Raw genomic sequence first — 16,482 nt, forward strand, 5'->3', positions numbered from 1 at the left:
ATGTCTGTGTGAAAGTGGCGGGTCTCCTAGAACTGGAGCTACAGACAGTTGTGAGCCCCCATGTGGGTATGGGAATTGAACCCAGGTCCTCTGGAAGAGCAGTCAGTGCTTTTAACCACTGAGCCATCGCTCCAGCCCCAAAACAGGCACTCTTAAGCCTTATCTTACTTGATCATTCATAGCCCCTTTTGCCAAAGAACTCAGGATCTAGCTGGCCAGCCCCTGCTATTCAAGGTCTTGCTGACAGCCATTGGTTTGAAAGCAGCCCAGCATCAATCCTACAGATTGAGGGTAGGCCTCCCAGGCTGACAGTGGCAGTGATGCTGAGCTAAATGTGGGCTTACATTGAGCCCTAGAGTTCCCTAGGTACTACAAACATGGTCTTCCACCCTGGTAGTGGCCTAGAGGACCAGCTACTAGGCCAGGTCGTGGCTGAGGAACGACCTGATCTAGAAGAGGCCAAGAACCAGCTGATTGTCAGTAATGCCAAGATGCGCCAGGAGTTGAAGGACATTGAAGACCAGATACTGTACCGCCTCAGCTCCTCTGAGGGTAACCCTGTAGATGATATGGAACTTATCAAGGTGCTGGAGGCTTCCAAGATGAAGGCTGCTGAGATCCAGGTTGGAAACTGCCTTCGCCAACCTGAACCCCTCCCCCCACTTGCCCCAAACCTGCTTCAACCTACATTTTTGACCTATTGCTCTTTATAGCCTCCCTGGACCTAACACCTTTCCTTTTTCCCCTCTCCCCAGGCTAAGGTCAGGATTGCAGAGCAGACAGAGAAGGACATTGACCTCACACGCATGGAGTACATACCTGTGGCTGTCCGCACCCAGATCCTCTTCTTCTGTGTGTCAGACCTGGCTAACGTGGACCCCATGTACCAGTACTCCCTGGAGTGGTTCCTCAACATCTTCCTCTCAGGCATTGCCAACTCAGAGAGGGCAGGTAGCTCTGTTACACTGGCACAACAGGCCCACTCTAAAATGGATGCAACACTTGTGGGCACATTTCTGTAGTGGAGCACACATAGGAACCCTCATCTCTGTTCACCTTTATATCATACACTCATGATCCCGGAAAAGACACCACCTTCCATCCCTACCCTACTTAGAGCCCTTTTCTGGAAACACTAGCTGTCTAGGGAGATGCACAGAATACCCTGAAAGCTGCTGGGGGACTTTTGAGGCTGGGCTAGACCCTGAGATTCTCTCTCCAATTTCCCCATGCTCTGTCACCGCTTCTCCTACCCCGTAGACAACCTGAAGAAGCGTATCAGCAACATCAACCGCTACCTAACCTACAGCCTCTATAGCAATGTCTGCCGCAGCCTCTTTGAGAAGCACAAGCTGATGTTCGCCTTCCTGCTGTGTGCCCGTATTATGATGAATGAGGGCAAGATCAACCAGGTGCAGAAGCCGGCAGGTGGCTCAGGGCCTGTCTGTCTGAGGGTTACCCTATTGTGGGCCTGAGAACTCAGCATAGGTATTACAGGAAAGCTAGGAATAAAGGCATAGCACAAGTAAAGGGGACAAAGGTCTTTGGAAGCACAATTCCTTGCTTAAACACAACAGGGAATTCTGGGTTATTATGGCCCAAATGATGCTCTGAACAATAGTTATTTTGTTTTGTTTTGCTTTGTTTTTCGAGACGGGGTCACTCTGTAGCTTTGGTGCCTGTCCTGGAACTAGCTCTTGTAGACCAGGCTGACCTCGAACTCACAGAGATCCGCCTGCCTCTGCCTCTGCCTCCCAAGTGCTGGGATTAAAGGTGTGTGCCACCATTGTCCTGCAAACACGGGCCTTCTAAGAGCCTTAAATGTGCTGCTGAGCAGAGATTGTCCCAGGGACAAACTGTTCTGAGCCTCCCACACTTGTTTAGTCGGGAGCTCTCATGGGCCTCATAGCCAAGAAAGGACAGAAGAGTAGACACTAGGAGTAACCCAGTTTCTCGGGTAAGGGGCCTAAGGACACAAAGGAGCTGGCTACAGGGTGTAGGCACCAACCTGACCTGTACTCTGCTAGGCTGAGTGGCGCTACCTCCTGTCTGGAGGCTCCATCCAGACCATGACTGAAAACCCTGCACCACACTGGCTATCGGACAGGGCCTGGAGAGACATCTTGGCACTTTCAAACCTGCCAGCTTTTGCCATGTTCTCATCTGACTTTGTGAGCCACCTCCGAAAATTCCAGGCCATCTTTGACAGTGCTGAGCCTCACCGGTGAGCTGGATCCCAGACTAGGCTACCAGGAACACAAGAGAAGACCCCAGGAACAGGCTTGCCCAGAGGCCTTATCTGAAATATTACTTAGTACTGCCTTGCATCCATAGGAATGTCTCCCTGTGCCTCTAGCCCTGTTCTCCTGGGAAACCCCATGTTCTGAAGGCAAAGTTCATGGGCTGGCTCTCAGGGAGATGTGGGCTTTGTTGCAGGGAGCTCTTGCCTGGCATCTGGAACACATACCTGGATGATTTCCAGAAACTGCTTGTTCTCCGTTGCCTGCGTGGGGACAAGGTTACTAATGCCATGCAGGACTTTGTGGCCAACCACCTGGAACCCCGTTTCATTGAGCCCCAGGTAAGTGCTGGTCTCAAGGATATGACGGCCTTGAGGACTACCTTCCAGCTCTGTCCAGGCTAGAACTCTTGAATAGGGACGTTCTAGGACTCAGAAGGCCCTTCTGGAACTGCTCCAGGAACCTCAGGAGTCCTTGCCCTTGCCCTGAACCCTCCTCTTATCAACCCCATGTGGTCTCAGCATATCTCCCCGTCCTTCCAGACAGCCAATCTGTCTGCGGTGTTCAAAGAGTCCAACTCCACGACCCCCCTCATCTTTGTGCTGTCACCCGGCACTGACCCTGCTGCTGACCTCTACAAATTTGCAGAAGAAATGAAGTTCTCCAAGAAGCTCTCTGCCATCTCTCTGGGTCAGGGGCAGGTAAGGGTAAGGCAGAGGAGGAGCAGGCTGGGGAGGATAAGCAGCTGTCACCTACGCAATGTTCCTGTTCTCTAGGGCCCTCGGGCAGAAGCCATGATGCGCAGCTCCATAGAGAGGGGCAAGTGGGTCTTCTTTCAGAACTGCCATTTGGCACCAAGCTGGATGCCAGCCCTGGAGCGTCTCATCGAGCACATCAATCCTGACAAGGTGCACTGTGCTGCCTGTCATTGGGTCTTTCTCAGTGAAAGAAGTAATTAAACCACCCATCAACGACTGAGGCTGCTTAAATGAGACAGTCCCACAAAGCATGCAGCCCAAACCCAGATGCAAAGCATGTGTATGATGCAACTAGATTAATCTGCACTTCTGCTGTTGTCTTTGTTTTTCAAGACAGGACAGCCACGGCTGTCCTGAAACTCACTCTGTAGGCCAGGCTGGTCTCAAACTAAGAACCACCTGCCTCTGCCTCCCAAGTGCTGGAATTAAAAGTGTGGGCCACCCATGCCTATTCTGGATTATTAACTAGATTATTATTGTCCCTCCAAATTACTGAGTCTCAGGGGATTGGTGACTTCCCTAAGGCTGCCCAGCATAGAATGGTGACCCTAGAATTTGCTAAGTCCTGTTCTTAGCCAGTTGTCCATATAGCCATATATCCTAACCAACTCAGGGGAGGAGTAAGTCAGAGCAAGAGGGTGTTTCTGGATAGGAAGGAACCTTCGCTGAGGTCTTTGTGTTTATGAGGTGTTGTGACCACCAGGTACATCGGGACTTCCGCCTATGGCTCACCAGCCTGCCCAGCAACAAGTTCCCAGTGTCCATCCTGCAAAATGGCTCCAAAATGACTATTGAACCACCACGTGGTGTCAAAGCTAACCTGCTCAAGTCCTACAACAGTCTCAGTGATGACTTCCTCCACTCCTGTCAAAAGGTGATGGCTCTGGGGCTAAGAGCACTAGCAGCTCTTCCAGAGGACTTAGTTCAAGCCCAGCATCCACACCAGGCAGTTGACAATGACCTGGGGCTCTAGCTCCATGGGGATTTGACACCTTTGGCCTCTGTGAGCAACAGCACTCATGTGCACATACCCACATACTCATACACATAATTAAAAATAATTTTCTATTTTTTTAAGTGAGGTACATTCTAAGCTCCCACCTACCTGTCCCACCCCTTCGTCTTATGACCCTGTCCCTTTCTGTCCTGCAGGTTGTAGAATTCAAGTCACTACTGCTATCTCTGTGCTTGTTCCATGGGAATGCACTTGAACGCCGTAAATTTGGGCCCCTGGGCTTCAACATCCCTTATGAGTTCACAGATGGAGACCTGCGCATCTGCATCAGCCAGCTCAAGATGTTCCTCGATGAATATGATGACATCCCCTATAAGGTAGGCAGGGGGCAGGTTGGGGGCCACTGACTTGGGCACTTTTACTAAGGACCCTTACCCACCCACCACACAGGTTCTCAAGTACACTGCCGGAGAGATCAACTATGGCGGTCGTGTGACTGATGACTGGGACCGTCGCTGTGTCATGAACATCCTAGAAGATTTCTACAACCCTGCTGTGCTCTCTTCTGAGCACAGTTACAGTGCCTCCGGCATCTACCACCAGATCCCACCTACCTATGACCTCAATGTGAGTCCACAGGAGGGGGCCAGCGGGGCTTCTGGGGTCCCATGGAACCCTGACGCAAAAGAGCACAGGAGAAAGGAGGTATAGCCCTGCCTTCCAGAATACCTTTCTAGGAAAATCCCACCCACAGCAGAGACAGTCACACCTAGTGGAGACAGGCTTCTGTGGGGGTAGGCAAACCCTCCTCATCTATTCCACGTATCACTAGTGGGTGTTCATGCAGGCTATGTGTGGGGTAGACACTCCCTGAGGACATACTTCTAGGGTGATGGGGGAAGTATCCTGAACTGAAGTTGGGTTGGGTGAGCAAGAGGGTGCATGTCAGGTTTGAGCAGCTACAGAAACAAGTAGAGGGATGGCAATAAATGGCTGAGAGGAAGGCAAGAGCCACAGTACAGCATCACAGAGACCATTGCAGCTCTGGAAACAACAGGAAGGTGAACCAGGGAGGGTGACAGCAACTCCAAAGGCTGGTGAGAACAAGCCAAGGCCTTCAGTTTCAGCCCTCTTGTTTCCTAGGGCTATCTCTCCTACATCAAGAGCCTTCCACTCAATGACATGCCTGAGATCTTCGGTTTGCATGACAATGCCAACATTACCTTTGCCCAGAATGAGACTTTTGCTCTATTCGGTGCCATTCTCCAGCTGCAGCCCAAATCATCCTCGGTGGGCGGCCAGAGCAGGGAGGAGGTGGGTAGTAGTGGAGGGAAAGGGTCAAGGTCTGGACAAGGCCAGACTGCCCCATCCTGCCTGCACCTGCGAGTAAACTCTTCGAGGTAGCCAGTTCAGTCCTCTCATCTTCTCGTTCCCTGCAGTTAGTAGAAGATGTGGCTGAGGACATTCTCTTCCAGATCCCTGGGCCTGTTCACTTAGAAGAGGTGATAAGCAAATTCCCTGTGCTATATGAGGAGTCAATGAACACAGTGCTGGTACAAGAAGTCATTAGGTAATTTCTTGCCACACCTTAGCCAACCAGTCAAGAGCCACTGTGCTATAATAAGAATAACAACAGGTATTGCTATTAGCCAGCTGTCATGCTAAGTGCTAACTAAACATCTGTCTTCTAATTTGGCTGCTTATTTTCATTTTATAGATGAATAAACTAAGGTCTAAGATTGACTGTCTTAAGTCACATATTTACTAAGGGCCAAAGCTGGGATTGTACTCAGAATGCCTCACCCAGTTCCGCATTTAACTTGTATTCTGTCATTGTCTATGGGCACAGATGGAAGGGCACAGAGATTGCCACAGAACCCCAGCCCACTAATACCTTGCCACTGACCCTACAGGTACAACAAGCTCCTAGTGGTGATCACACAGACACTTAGTGACATGCTCAAGGCACTCAAGGGACTAGTGGTAATGTCCTTAGAGCTGGAGCTGATGTCCACCAGCCTGTACAACAATGCTGTGCCTGAGCTCTGGAAAACCAAGGCCTACCCATCACTCAAACCACTGGCTTCTTGGATCATGGACCTGCTAGAGCGCCTGAACTTTATACAGTCTTGGATCGAAAATGGCATCCCCCCTGTCTTCTGGATCAGCGGCTTCTTCTTCCCTCAAGCTTTCCTAACGGGCACGCTGCAGAACTTTGCCCGAAAGTTCGTCATTTCTATTGACACTATCGCCTTTGATTTCAAGGTATGAACACAAGAGGGGGTGGTGCACTACAGTCATAATTATCTAAGTTTGAAGCAATCCTGAATAGGAGATGAAAAGACCCAGGTCAAGAGCCCTAGAGATATTCAGAGGGGAAGGGCAGACTACAGGTCACAGACTAAAATGGCAGATAGGTGATGGGCAGACAGCAGCTTTCAAGAGGGAATTTGTGCCTTCTGATACAAATCCTAACCTTGCTTCAATGTTGGTGTCTGTGTGCCCACCACAGGTGTTGTCCAGAACCCCGTTAGAAATTGACGAAAGGCCTCAAATAGGGTGCTATATTCATGGACTGTTCCTGGAAGGTGCTCGCTGGGACCCATTGGATTTCCGGCTGGCTGAGTCACGGCCCAAAGAGCTGTATACAGAGATGGCTGTTATCTGGCTCATGCCAGTAGCCAACCGAAAGGTTGAGACCCAGGACTTCTACCTGTGCCCCATCTACAAGACTCTGACCCGCGCTGGTAAGGTAACCCAAGCAGGCCATTCACACTACAGGTAAAAGTCTATAGTCAGTTTACACGGACCCAGGATAGCCGCCTGGGAGAGCTGATGGAAGTCTGGGCCGGTGCTTCAGTAATTCCCTGCTTGCTTGCCCTCCTTAGTAATCTATCATGCATCCTAGGAGTCTATGGGCCCAACTTCCACCAGGGGCTCAGAGAAAGAAAACAGGGAATGTAGTGGTGGTGGCAACTTCATCCTCAGTGCCTTAACTCTAGGGAGGCCTGAGCCCTCATCAGATCAAGTCACTAAGGAGCCTGACTTTTGGGCCCTGGTCCCTTCCTATTCCCAACTCAAGTCTGTCAAACTCATTGTTCATGTTCTTCCCCCCTAACCCAGTGGTGAAAGGGTAGAACCTAACCGTCCCTCTTTCTTGCCTGCTTCAGGAACATTATCAACCACAGGCCACTCAACCAACTATGTTATTGCTGTGGAGATCCCTACCAACAAGCCTCAGCGACACTGGATAAAGCGTGGTGTAGCCCTCATCTGTGCCCTGGATTACTAGACCCAGATAGAAGGGCCAGGGCCAGGGCCATTAAAGTGTTTCAGTAAGTCCCGTTGTGCCTTGGCTGTGTACACGAGGCCTCATCTACAGGACCACTGTAGGGGGAAAGGGATATAGCAGTCACAGCAGAGAATTGTCAGTAAGGGATTGGGGGGGGGTTACGAGGCAGCTCTGGTCTGCTGTACCTGCCCAAACGCAATAAGGGATGAGACATGCAGCTTCTCAGGTCCCAGTTCCTCTCCAAGAATTCACCGGTTAGATCTATGGGCAGCTCTTGGTGCAGAGCCCCAGGACCTTTTCAGACATCAGATCTGGTGAGAGCCAAGCATTCTCACCTCAGTACCCTACCTTGTCCACAGCCCATCTGAAACACCACCCCAAACCTACCATCACAAGCAGTCATTCCTGGCTATCAGCAGAGCTTCGGGGCTGCAGTCTCATTCCCCTAGCCCCGCCCACAGACCTCAGGACGGCAAGCAGAGGGCCATCTCGGCACACTTTTATTCACTCACTGACCAGTATTTACAGAACTGCAGGGCAGGACTGCAGGGCAGGGCTGCCGCACCATCTCCCCCACAGTCACGATCTACAGAAAAGGGCCTGCTTGGATCACCCAATCTAGCAGAGCACAGAGCTGTTTGGGGCTGGAGCTTGAAGCAGTGCTGAGCTTATGACCCACTGTCATCAAACCCTATGGGAACACTGGAGTTCTAACCCATCTTGACCCTGTCCCCTACCCTGAGTACCCTGCAAGAGGCCAAGGAAGCTGACACAGTAAGGAGAACTGAGTAGTGCCAGTTTCGTTCAAGCAGCCCTGTCTCTGATATCCCTAAGAGGAGGGAGACATGGTAATACTGAGGGGCTTAGGTAGAGGCTCATCTGACCCCAGAGACAGAGATTAGGAGCCCAAGGTCGGCCCATAGTCAGGGCCACAACACTAAAGGCAAAGAGCCCCAGAGCCTTGCTTTGACAGAATTAGCAAGTGTGGATGGAACCAGAACAGTCTGCATGCCACTAGGACAATTCAACACTTCTCTCCGCTATAGCTGTGGGACCCCGGTAGGCTGTGCATCCTACTAAGACACTCCATGCCCATTCCAGCTCAGCAGCCTGGTCCCTGAGTTTGGCTCTCTCCCAAGAGGAATTCACAACAAAGACAGGCTAGTAGCTGGGGCTAGAGCACCAGGGCCAAGGCCTTCTCAATTTCCCAGCTGGAGCCCTGGTGTCATCCCCAGCAGGATGACAGCTGCTGGGAGAGAAAGCAGAGTCAGAAAGCTGGCCATGATAATATAGTGGCAGGAAGAGCAGGAGCCAAAGAAACCCAGACATTTCCAATAGGTAAAATGTATATCCTGCTGCTCCATGGATGGTTGTGGAGGCCATAGCACCCTCCAATTCCAACTGCTGCTTCCTACGCACCATGGGGCTGACTTGCCCTGCCAGGCCCGAGAGCACAATGCAGGACACACAGCTCATTCCCACTCCCAGGGCCTGGGCCCTCACTGAACTATTAATACTGGGAAAAGAAGAGTGGGGCAGGGAGGGCCCTGGTAAGGGCTTTGTGGCAAGAGAGGCTGCAGTTAGGGCCAGAGGTCCTCACTGGCGTTTGGCCTTGTAGGGGCGAGAGCGTTTCCGCCGGTCAGGCTTCCGCTGTTTGTGAAGCCGACCGATGCTGACCCCTTGGCGGCGCCGCACTGAGATGTTCTGTTCCACTAGGTTGGCCAGCATACCTGTGGAAAGCAGAAACTCCTAAGTAGGTGGCTGGCTTCCAGGTTCCATGTGCTTTAGTCTGATCAGCCTCAAAAGAATTCTTGCGGGGTGTGCATGGGGAGCTGAGGGACATGACACTCAGCAGGGGAGGACAATGAAGACACTATAAGCCCCCTCACCTTCCTGAGCCAGCATGGAAATGAAAGTACAGATAAACTCGTCATAGTTGTGGGTCCTTCGCTGGTCATCAATCTGTAGGAAAGAAAGTACATGAGGGCACCAGAGCTCCTCAGAGCAACTGTCCTTGGGAGAAGACAGAAGGACAGGCAGTAGAGGGATCACTCACCTTGAACTTCTTCCTTTTCTCCACTTCCTCCTTGAGACAAGCCTCATAGTTTGCAATCTCAGCTTCCACACACTTTAGTAGTGCTAGCAGCTCCTGCCAGAACCCAACATTTTACCTTAAGGGTCTGACTGGCACCAAAGCTCCATTACCAAAAAGCAACTAGAAGCAAGGGTGTACAGTCATAGTCCAAGGGGCTATTGAGGTCACCCAACCCAAAAAGGCTATCAGGCACCTGGGTGGCTCTAGCCACCAACTTTCACAACAAAATTCTAATCAAGAACCCAATACCAGCTGGGCATGGTGGCTCACGCCTTTAATCACAGTAGGCAGATCTTTGTGAGTTCAAGGCCAGCCTTGCTTTGTAAAGCAAGTTCGAGGACAACAAAAGCTCCTACATAAGAGAAATCCCATCTCGAAAAAAAGGACCCAGTACCTAGGCAGTGCAGTCTCTACCATGAAAAGAAAGCTCAAAGAGAGACTCACCTTAGGTGAGTACTTCTCTCCACTCAAGGGCTCACTGGGCCTGTTCAGCACAGACTTGTCTCTGCTATCTGTGGCTTCCACCACCTCCTTCTCCTCTAGGCTGCTGGACCCCTGGTTGCCTTGGCTTGATCTAGTAGAAGGTGAGGAAGCCTTCCCACCCTCTGGGAGAGGACATAAAAATATGCATCAGAGTACATGATACTTTAGTAGTCACCTGACCACCTCCCCCCTTCTCCTCGGGTACACCTAGTGGTCAGTGAGGCACCCAAGGCCCACCTGTGAGTGCCAAGGGACTCAGTACACCATCTTCAGCAAGGTGCAACAGGCCTGTGCTAATGATAGGACCCAGGTCACGGACAGCACGGTTGTAGCGTATGCAGTCAACACGCAGAAGGCTGTCATCCTCTCCAAAGAGCACCTTGGAGATGTGAGAGGTGACAGGGCTAGAGGGCCGTGTGGGGTTAGCCGAGCGGATGGGCGAGCGCAAGGGTGAGTTGAAAGCACTGCCAATCTCAGAGGCTGTGTCCGTGCTCTCATTGCTAGGAGTGGGTGAAGGCTGCGAGTGTGTGGGCACAGCCACAGCTGGACTCCCAGCCCCACTGCTAGTCTTGATGGACAGAGGAATTGAAAGGTCTTTCTGAGACTCCTGAAGCTTCTCAGTTAAGACATTGATGGTGTTGGGCTGCAGCACTGACAGTTGCCCATCTGAAGAACTGCTCAACGATCCTGGCTTCCCTGTCCCCTTCCGCTTGTATCTGTGGGGTCCAATAAGAGGTAAAAAGAGGGAATGGACCAAGTGACCATACCCAGCAATGTCCAGAATGGCTCAAATATATCCTCTTCTCCCCAAGCCAATCTGGAAGCTCCTACACTTGGTCCAAGCAATCTGACCTAGCAATGGCACCCTAAGTGCCACAGTACAGACAGGCCTCAAAGGACTTCCTCTATTCTAGCTGGCTCACTTCTAATCTTCCAATGCCATCCTACTTAACTCTCCAACCTCTTCTGCTACCCCAAGTCTTTGAAGTCCAGCTAAACGATCACCTCAACAAGACATGTCTTGATATATGGTAAGATACTTATGTCCCCCCTAAACCCACAAGTTCCTGAAGACTTGGGGTTTTGCCCTTCAGGCCAGCCTCCTAGCCTCCTCCAAGGTCTTGCATTCTCTAAGTGCCTAGTGTTCTCTGTGAAAATGCCTTCTCAGATACAGGGTGGAATACACAGAACAGGACCCGAGGCACCCAAAGCGTTTTGGAGCTGGGACTGACCTGATGGCAGAGCTGGTGTTCTGCACCTCTTCCTCCTCATCCTCATAGTCATCCTCATCATCAGAGTACTGTTGGGGTGGTCGGACCGGACCGCGGCTGCGGCCCACACCGGCCGCCAGGTCTTCCTCCTCCTAGGGCAGACAATCACAGTATCGAGGAAGGCTACTCACCTAGACTGGGCATTGCAGCTAGGGAAGAAGGTAACTTGGCTCTCAGCTGTGCAAAGTACTTCTAAAAGAAACAGGATGCCCTGCCATATGCTTTTGTTACCAGAAGAAACCATCCCATAATGAACCAAGGACTAAGCACCTATGTATAGCTCACAAAATGGATTTAAAGCCAAAGGAGCTCTCTTGGCCACCTTAAGGTCATGCTATTGTGCTATGGTGAGGACTATGAGTGTCAGAGAACAGTCATCAAGGCCCAAGCAGAGCCAAAGAATAATTACCGGGAACCCAACACTGTTGCCTCTCATAAGAAAACTTGCCAAGGTGCTTTCATCTTACCTGCATAGGCGATTTGGCATAATTGTGATTGTCTAGAAAGGCTGGCAGTCGCTGAACAATAGGGGCAGGGTTTGGGGGAACCCCATTGAGACTCCCTGGAGGCTTCACCACCAGCTTAGATTTGCTGGGAGGACTGTGGGTCGGAACTTGTGGGCATGAACCAGCCACCTCCTCTGCACCATCTGAGACATGGCAGAGTAGATAGGACATTCAGGTGGATCCTTAAGAGAACTTTACAGCAGTCTCCCCAGTCTAGTGAGTTGTTTCCCCAGTGAAGGTGGCTAACAGGACAGGCACTAAGCTCTAAGTCATGGTTCCACAATGAGATAGGGAAAAAACAAGGCAACAAGAAAGGCAGCCTTTAGAGAAAATACTGGAGGGCGGGGGAGGAGGATAGGGGCAATACGGAGGGGCAGGGGTCTAAGGTCATGACAGCCCTTACCCTACAGGTGTCCTTTAAGAAAAGCTCACTCTACTCTCCCTCAGTGTTTTGAGGGGGAATTTCGGACCTCCTGCTGAAGCCCCTACACCACTGCCCAAGTACTTTCTTAAAGTGCTTGGGCCTCCCATGTCAAGCTATCCAAATGGCTGAGGCCCCAAGTCCCTCAAGTACCTGTGTGAGTGCACTCAGAAGCCGCTGGGGCTCTGCCTGCCTCCAGCCTGAGGGGGGACTTGCTGCTTGCTGGCTTGGTCTCCTCGGGCAGTTGTGACTCTTGAGATTTGTGGGTCTGAATCAGCTCCGGCTGTGTTACTCTAATCAGCTTAAAACACAACTCAAAGCTTAGAGGAGAAGGGGTAGAGCCAGGTTTCCATCTCAGACAGCTAAGGGCTCTGACCCTACTCATTTATTTGCTAGAAGATAAAAAGGTCAAACCACACTTCTTTTTAGAAGCTTCCCCCCCTAAGTTTTGCCACCCCTGCAAAGGAAAGAAATGGTCAGTTAACCCTGAATCTACAAGATACCATGATCTGGGAATTAGAGACAGACACTACAGTGTTGGAGAGACAGGGAGCAGAGTGTATGGCTGGTATGGCGAGGCAGGAGACCCACTCACCTGCTGCAGGGCCTCCAGGACTGTTTGTCGGTTCACCTTCAATACATGTAACCTGGCCTCATACTTGATCCTGCGGTCAGGTACCACAGCCATCAGGTTGAAGCGGATGTCATGGTATGGTTCCCTGTAGTCACAGTGAAAGCCATCAGAGCAGTTTCTACCCCAGCCATGCCGACAGACTAAGGCAAGTATCTTGTAGTTGAAGGTACAGGTTCTAATCCTATAGGCAGGCAGCAGCCAGTCACATACTCAGAAACCTGAGATGTACCTTCCATGAACTATGTGAGGGGCCTGTCAGGAAGTAAATTAGCACACTTGTGCCACCCAGTCACCCCGCAAGGCTTGCCCTTCCTCTAGCCCAGCCCAGAGCAGGCCACAGGCAGCCTAGGTAGGAAGACAAAGGATTGGAAACCCAAGACCCAAGCCTGATCTTGCCAGACACACCACATGGCCTTACAGTTTACAGAGCATCTGGCACCTCTCTTTCCCTCCTAAAGGAGACACAGTTCCAGAAGGGCACAACAGGGCAAACTGAGGGTCTTTACCCTGCAGTAGCAAGGCCAATTCGTTCCATGATGACCCGCCGGGCTTTATCGGTCCACTCCTCATCCTCTCCCCAGGGCCCTAGGAGAGAACAAGATGAGGAATCAGCAAGTAGGCAATCCTGAGATGGTGTGACCAGGGATAACAAGGAAAACAAATTACTGTGGTTGAGCCAGGTACAAGCTGGTCATGTAACTTGGAGCAAGATTAAGTCTTGGTCAGTTAGATGTCTTTGGTACCCACCCAGTTCATGCTACTGAGTCTCAAGAACCTAAGGGCCCTGAGACCCAGATAACCAGAAGAAAGCGTGAAAAATCCAGTAAGCCACTTCCTCAGTATGCCTACCGTGATCAATAGGGTAGACTTTCAACCCATCCAACTCAAAGAGCCGCCCTGTGATAGGCACGTAGCTGACGAAATGGAAAGCCTCCATGGTCCGCACTGCACTGAGGCCATTCTGCTTCTCGGGAAGATGACGTGGTTCCGGCCTGGAAAAGGACAAAGTCAGAGACATCCTCCGCTGCCCCTCCCCCATATCAGCAACCACAGCTCTCACCTACCTGGCATGGCTATTATGTGCCTTGGCCAGCTCAGGAGCATTTCCAATTGCGTATCCTTTGCTCTAAGAAGAAAATAAGACTACATGCGAACAGATTCTTAAGTGAGCCTCTGGGTGAGGGCAGAGTTCCAGAGAGCAGGCTTAGAGGCATTCCAGGAATCTCAAGCAGCACAGGTAACTTTCCTAAAGGGCTAGTGGTGGCAGATGAGAGCACAGGACCTCCCAAAGGGAGGGGCCATACTGGCTTTGCACAGTAATCAGTGACTACTGGGGAGCAACACAGCCTGCTACAAAAGTTACAGGAGAAAAAGTCCTGACGTAGGTGACTTGAGTTTCTCCTTCTCTACTATCATCTCCTTAACAGCAAAGTCTAAAACCAACCACCTTCCACATAACTTATGAGTCAAATAGATGTTAATTATCATTTGAAAAAGAAATGGCCAAATAGTACCAAATCTCATGTAGTAGCATTACCAAAGGCTCTGTGAGCCGTGATTTAAGGCACTACAGCATACCTCTGGGCTGAAGCCTTTGGTGAAATCCTTCATTCGACTCAGGGTGGGCCCCAGATCCACACTGTTGCAGTTCAGGAGCACGCTCAGCAAGGCATGAGTGGCGCAAGAGTTGGGAATTAGCTGTAAATCAAAAATAGTCACTCATATACCCCTCACACACTCTTTACCGTAAGCTTCCCCAAGCCCACATTCACTGAGAAGATTACAAAACGATGCCAGCAACCCTCATCGGTTTCCTTTGTCTCGCTCAGTCTTTCCTCATACAATACAAACCAACTAAGTACCAAGTATCTAGGGACGTAGAGAATATCCTGAGATACCATCTACTCTAAAGGTATTCCCTTCAATGAAAAAGAGCTAGTTCTGGTTTGCCATGGGGTTTCCACAACAACTACTCCTGGTACCAATCTAGCTCTTCTTCCTGCTTCCCCCACTGTCACTTTCCACACAAAACCAATTAACAACCAAAACCAAAAACCAGCATCCTGCCCTTCGAACTAGCTCAGAACTCAGCAGACCTGGTGGGCAAAGAACATGTTATTCACAATATCGTCATCAATCACAGATGTATCATCCACGAATGTAGAAACTTTGCGGCGGGACCTGCGTTCTTCGATCCATTTGAACAGGAAGATAAATCCATATACAGGCCTAGAGAAGGAAGAGGCAAGTAACAGTCAGTATCCCCTTCTTTCTCTCCCTAAGTCTGCACTGGGGGTGGGGGGGGGCTAGTGCTCTGAGCCCCTCACTCTTATCAAGACTGAATCCAACATGAGCCTGAGATGTCATACCCAGAAGCCTCTCCCAGGCAGTCAAGTGTGAGCTTCATGCTCTGAAAGCCCACTCAGTCACATTATGAAATCTGGGCAAGAGAAGGAAATCTGGAACCGGTGGTCCAGGGTGCACCAAGGTGGAAACACAATATAAGGCACGGAAACTCTGATGAGTTCCCACCAGCTCTCATTTGTGGACCTTAGCCTCAAGCCCCAAAACCGGGGAAGCGTATGTACTTCAGAACCAGTCCCTTCACTTCTAGGAAATAAAAGTGAACTTCTCGGATCATTCCTGTCAGCAAGCTCCTCTATTCTACAGATAACCAAAACTAGAACCCGAGTTTAAGTCCCTGAAAAGGGCCGGGTCACACCAACCAATCAATGCAGGCCAACTTCGTTTAGTTTGGAGACATAGTCTCACGATGTAGCTTAGGCTGGCCTCAAACTCAAGACATCTGCCTGCCTCTGCCTTCCGAGACCTGGGATTAAATGAGCACACCACCACTCCTGGTCAGGACAAATTCTGCGTGGTGATGGAAGGCACAGCACACGTGGTCATGTAATTAACGGACTATACACTTATTAAAAAAAAAAGGCGCTGTGCAGCCAGAGGCTTCTAGCTGCAACACCAGAAAAGGCAGCCGAACTGTACTCCAAGAGTGGTTAGGGTTAAAAGGTGGGTTACTACTTCCTGAGGGGAAGCGCTGAGGGAAGACTGGGAATTAAACACAAAAACGAAAGTCCAAGGAGGGCACCCACAAAGAGCGAAGTTTTCTTATGTGACATTTTATACTACTACTGCCTCCCTTGAATGGGTACTATTCCCCTGCCCTCTCCCAGCCCCCCCGGGAGGTAAGGGCCCAGCCACTCACCCCTGGCATTTACTCTGAAGATCATAGATCTCCTCCACTTGCACCCCTTTGACACCTATGATCAGGAAAGAAAAAGTCGGCAAGGCAGCCCCAGGCTCTGCAGGGAGAACTCAGGGGGCACATACACACACGCCCCCTAACAGCCAGGTCCCAATGGTCAGAGGCTGCTCTTACCGAAATCTTCCACCAGGAGGGTGAAGAGGCCTGGGTGGGACAAGAGGAGGAGGGATTGTCAGGCAGGAGCGTCCGGGGCCCATCCGGCCTCCCCAGCCCCCGGCCCGCCGGGGCCCCTCCGTACCCGGGTCACTCTCCAGCTCCAGCCAGCCCTTATTCATCTTCCCGCGGAGCGGCCCCTCAGCGCCATGTCCAGGCCCTGCCAACCCCACGCCGCTCCCAGTGGGAGCGCCCACTGCACTCGGGGCTCCTCAGCCCCACACAGACAACGGGCCGCGCCGCGTCACTGGCCCGCGCCGGGAATACGACGTCATCACTACGCGACGACCCTGGCCCGGGACTGGCCTTCCGCCCGCAGACCCGTAGAGGCGGGCTCGCGCGCACAGAGGCGAGCATGCGCACAGAGGCAAGCATGCGCGCGCGGGGGGCA

General features: G+C 51.3%; 2 protein-coding genes across 2 annotated transcripts in view; one reads left to right on the forward strand and one right to left on the reverse strand.

Moving 5' to 3' along the window:
* The window catches only part of Dnah1 (dynein axonemal heavy chain 1), a 60,363-nt gene extending 52,993 nt beyond the window's left edge, over window positions 1-7,370 (forward strand). Inside the window, exons 63-77 of the mRNA XM_057769608.1 lie at window positions 398-623; window positions 756-951; window positions 1,261-1,412; window positions 2,028-2,224; window positions 2,437-2,581; window positions 2,783-2,941; window positions 3,017-3,148; window positions 3,702-3,872; window positions 4,151-4,330; window positions 4,404-4,580; window positions 5,097-5,267; window positions 5,393-5,523; window positions 5,867-6,218; window positions 6,466-6,700; window positions 7,124-7,370. Coding sequence (XP_057625591.1) covers window positions 398-623; window positions 756-951; window positions 1,261-1,412; window positions 2,028-2,224; window positions 2,437-2,581; window positions 2,783-2,941; window positions 3,017-3,148; window positions 3,702-3,872; window positions 4,151-4,330; window positions 4,404-4,580; window positions 5,097-5,267; window positions 5,393-5,523; window positions 5,867-6,218; window positions 6,466-6,700; window positions 7,124-7,245 — 2,746 coding nt within the window. The 3' untranslated portion in view covers window positions 7,246-7,370. The remainder of the gene's footprint in view (window positions 1-397; window positions 624-755; window positions 952-1,260; window positions 1,413-2,027; window positions 2,225-2,436; window positions 2,582-2,782; window positions 2,942-3,016; window positions 3,149-3,701; window positions 3,873-4,150; window positions 4,331-4,403; window positions 4,581-5,096; window positions 5,268-5,392; window positions 5,524-5,866; window positions 6,219-6,465; window positions 6,701-7,123) is intronic.
* Window positions 7,371-7,728: 358 nt separating this feature from the next.
* On the reverse strand, window positions 7,729-16,340 carry Bap1 (BRCA1 associated protein 1). Its single transcript, XM_057770648.1, has 17 exons — window positions 16,177-16,340; window positions 16,053-16,082; window positions 15,879-15,933; window positions 14,752-14,884; window positions 14,234-14,353; window positions 13,720-13,781; window positions 13,505-13,647; window positions 13,162-13,240; window positions 12,617-12,740; window positions 12,175-12,322; window positions 11,562-11,743; window positions 11,056-11,186; window positions 10,061-10,539; window positions 9,785-9,945; window positions 9,302-9,394; window positions 9,135-9,207; window positions 7,729-8,975 (listed from the first exon to the last, which is right to left on the reverse strand). Exons 1-17 carry the CDS (start codon window positions 16,211-16,213, stop codon window positions 8,842-8,844), a joined length of 2,184 nt encoding a protein of 727 aa, XP_057626631.1. The 5' UTR covers window positions 16,214-16,340; the 3' UTR covers window positions 7,729-8,841.
* Between the last annotated feature and the right edge of the window lie 142 nt (window positions 16,341-16,482).

This window comes from Chionomys nivalis, chromosome 5, assembly GCF_950005125.1.
Source record: "Chionomys nivalis chromosome 5, mChiNiv1.1, whole genome shotgun sequence".
Classification (NCBI taxonomy): Eukaryota; Metazoa; Chordata; class Mammalia; order Rodentia; family Cricetidae; genus Chionomys; species Chionomys nivalis.

Excerpts from the sequence above, each read along its gene's own strand:
- Bap1 (XM_057770648.1), bottom strand. The coding sequence starts at position 16,213 with ATGAATAAGGGCTGGCTGGAGCTGGAGAGTGACCCGG. Across the intron at positions 13,648-13,719 it reads GCACATAATAGCCATGCCAG|GCCGGAACCACGTCATCTTC; the intron begins GTAGGTGAGAGC and ends GTCCTTTTCCAG. Across the intron at positions 12,323-12,616 it reads TCCTGGAGGCCCTGCAGCAG|CTGATTAGAGTAACACAGCC; the intron begins GTGAGTGGGTCT and ends TTGTGTTTTAAG.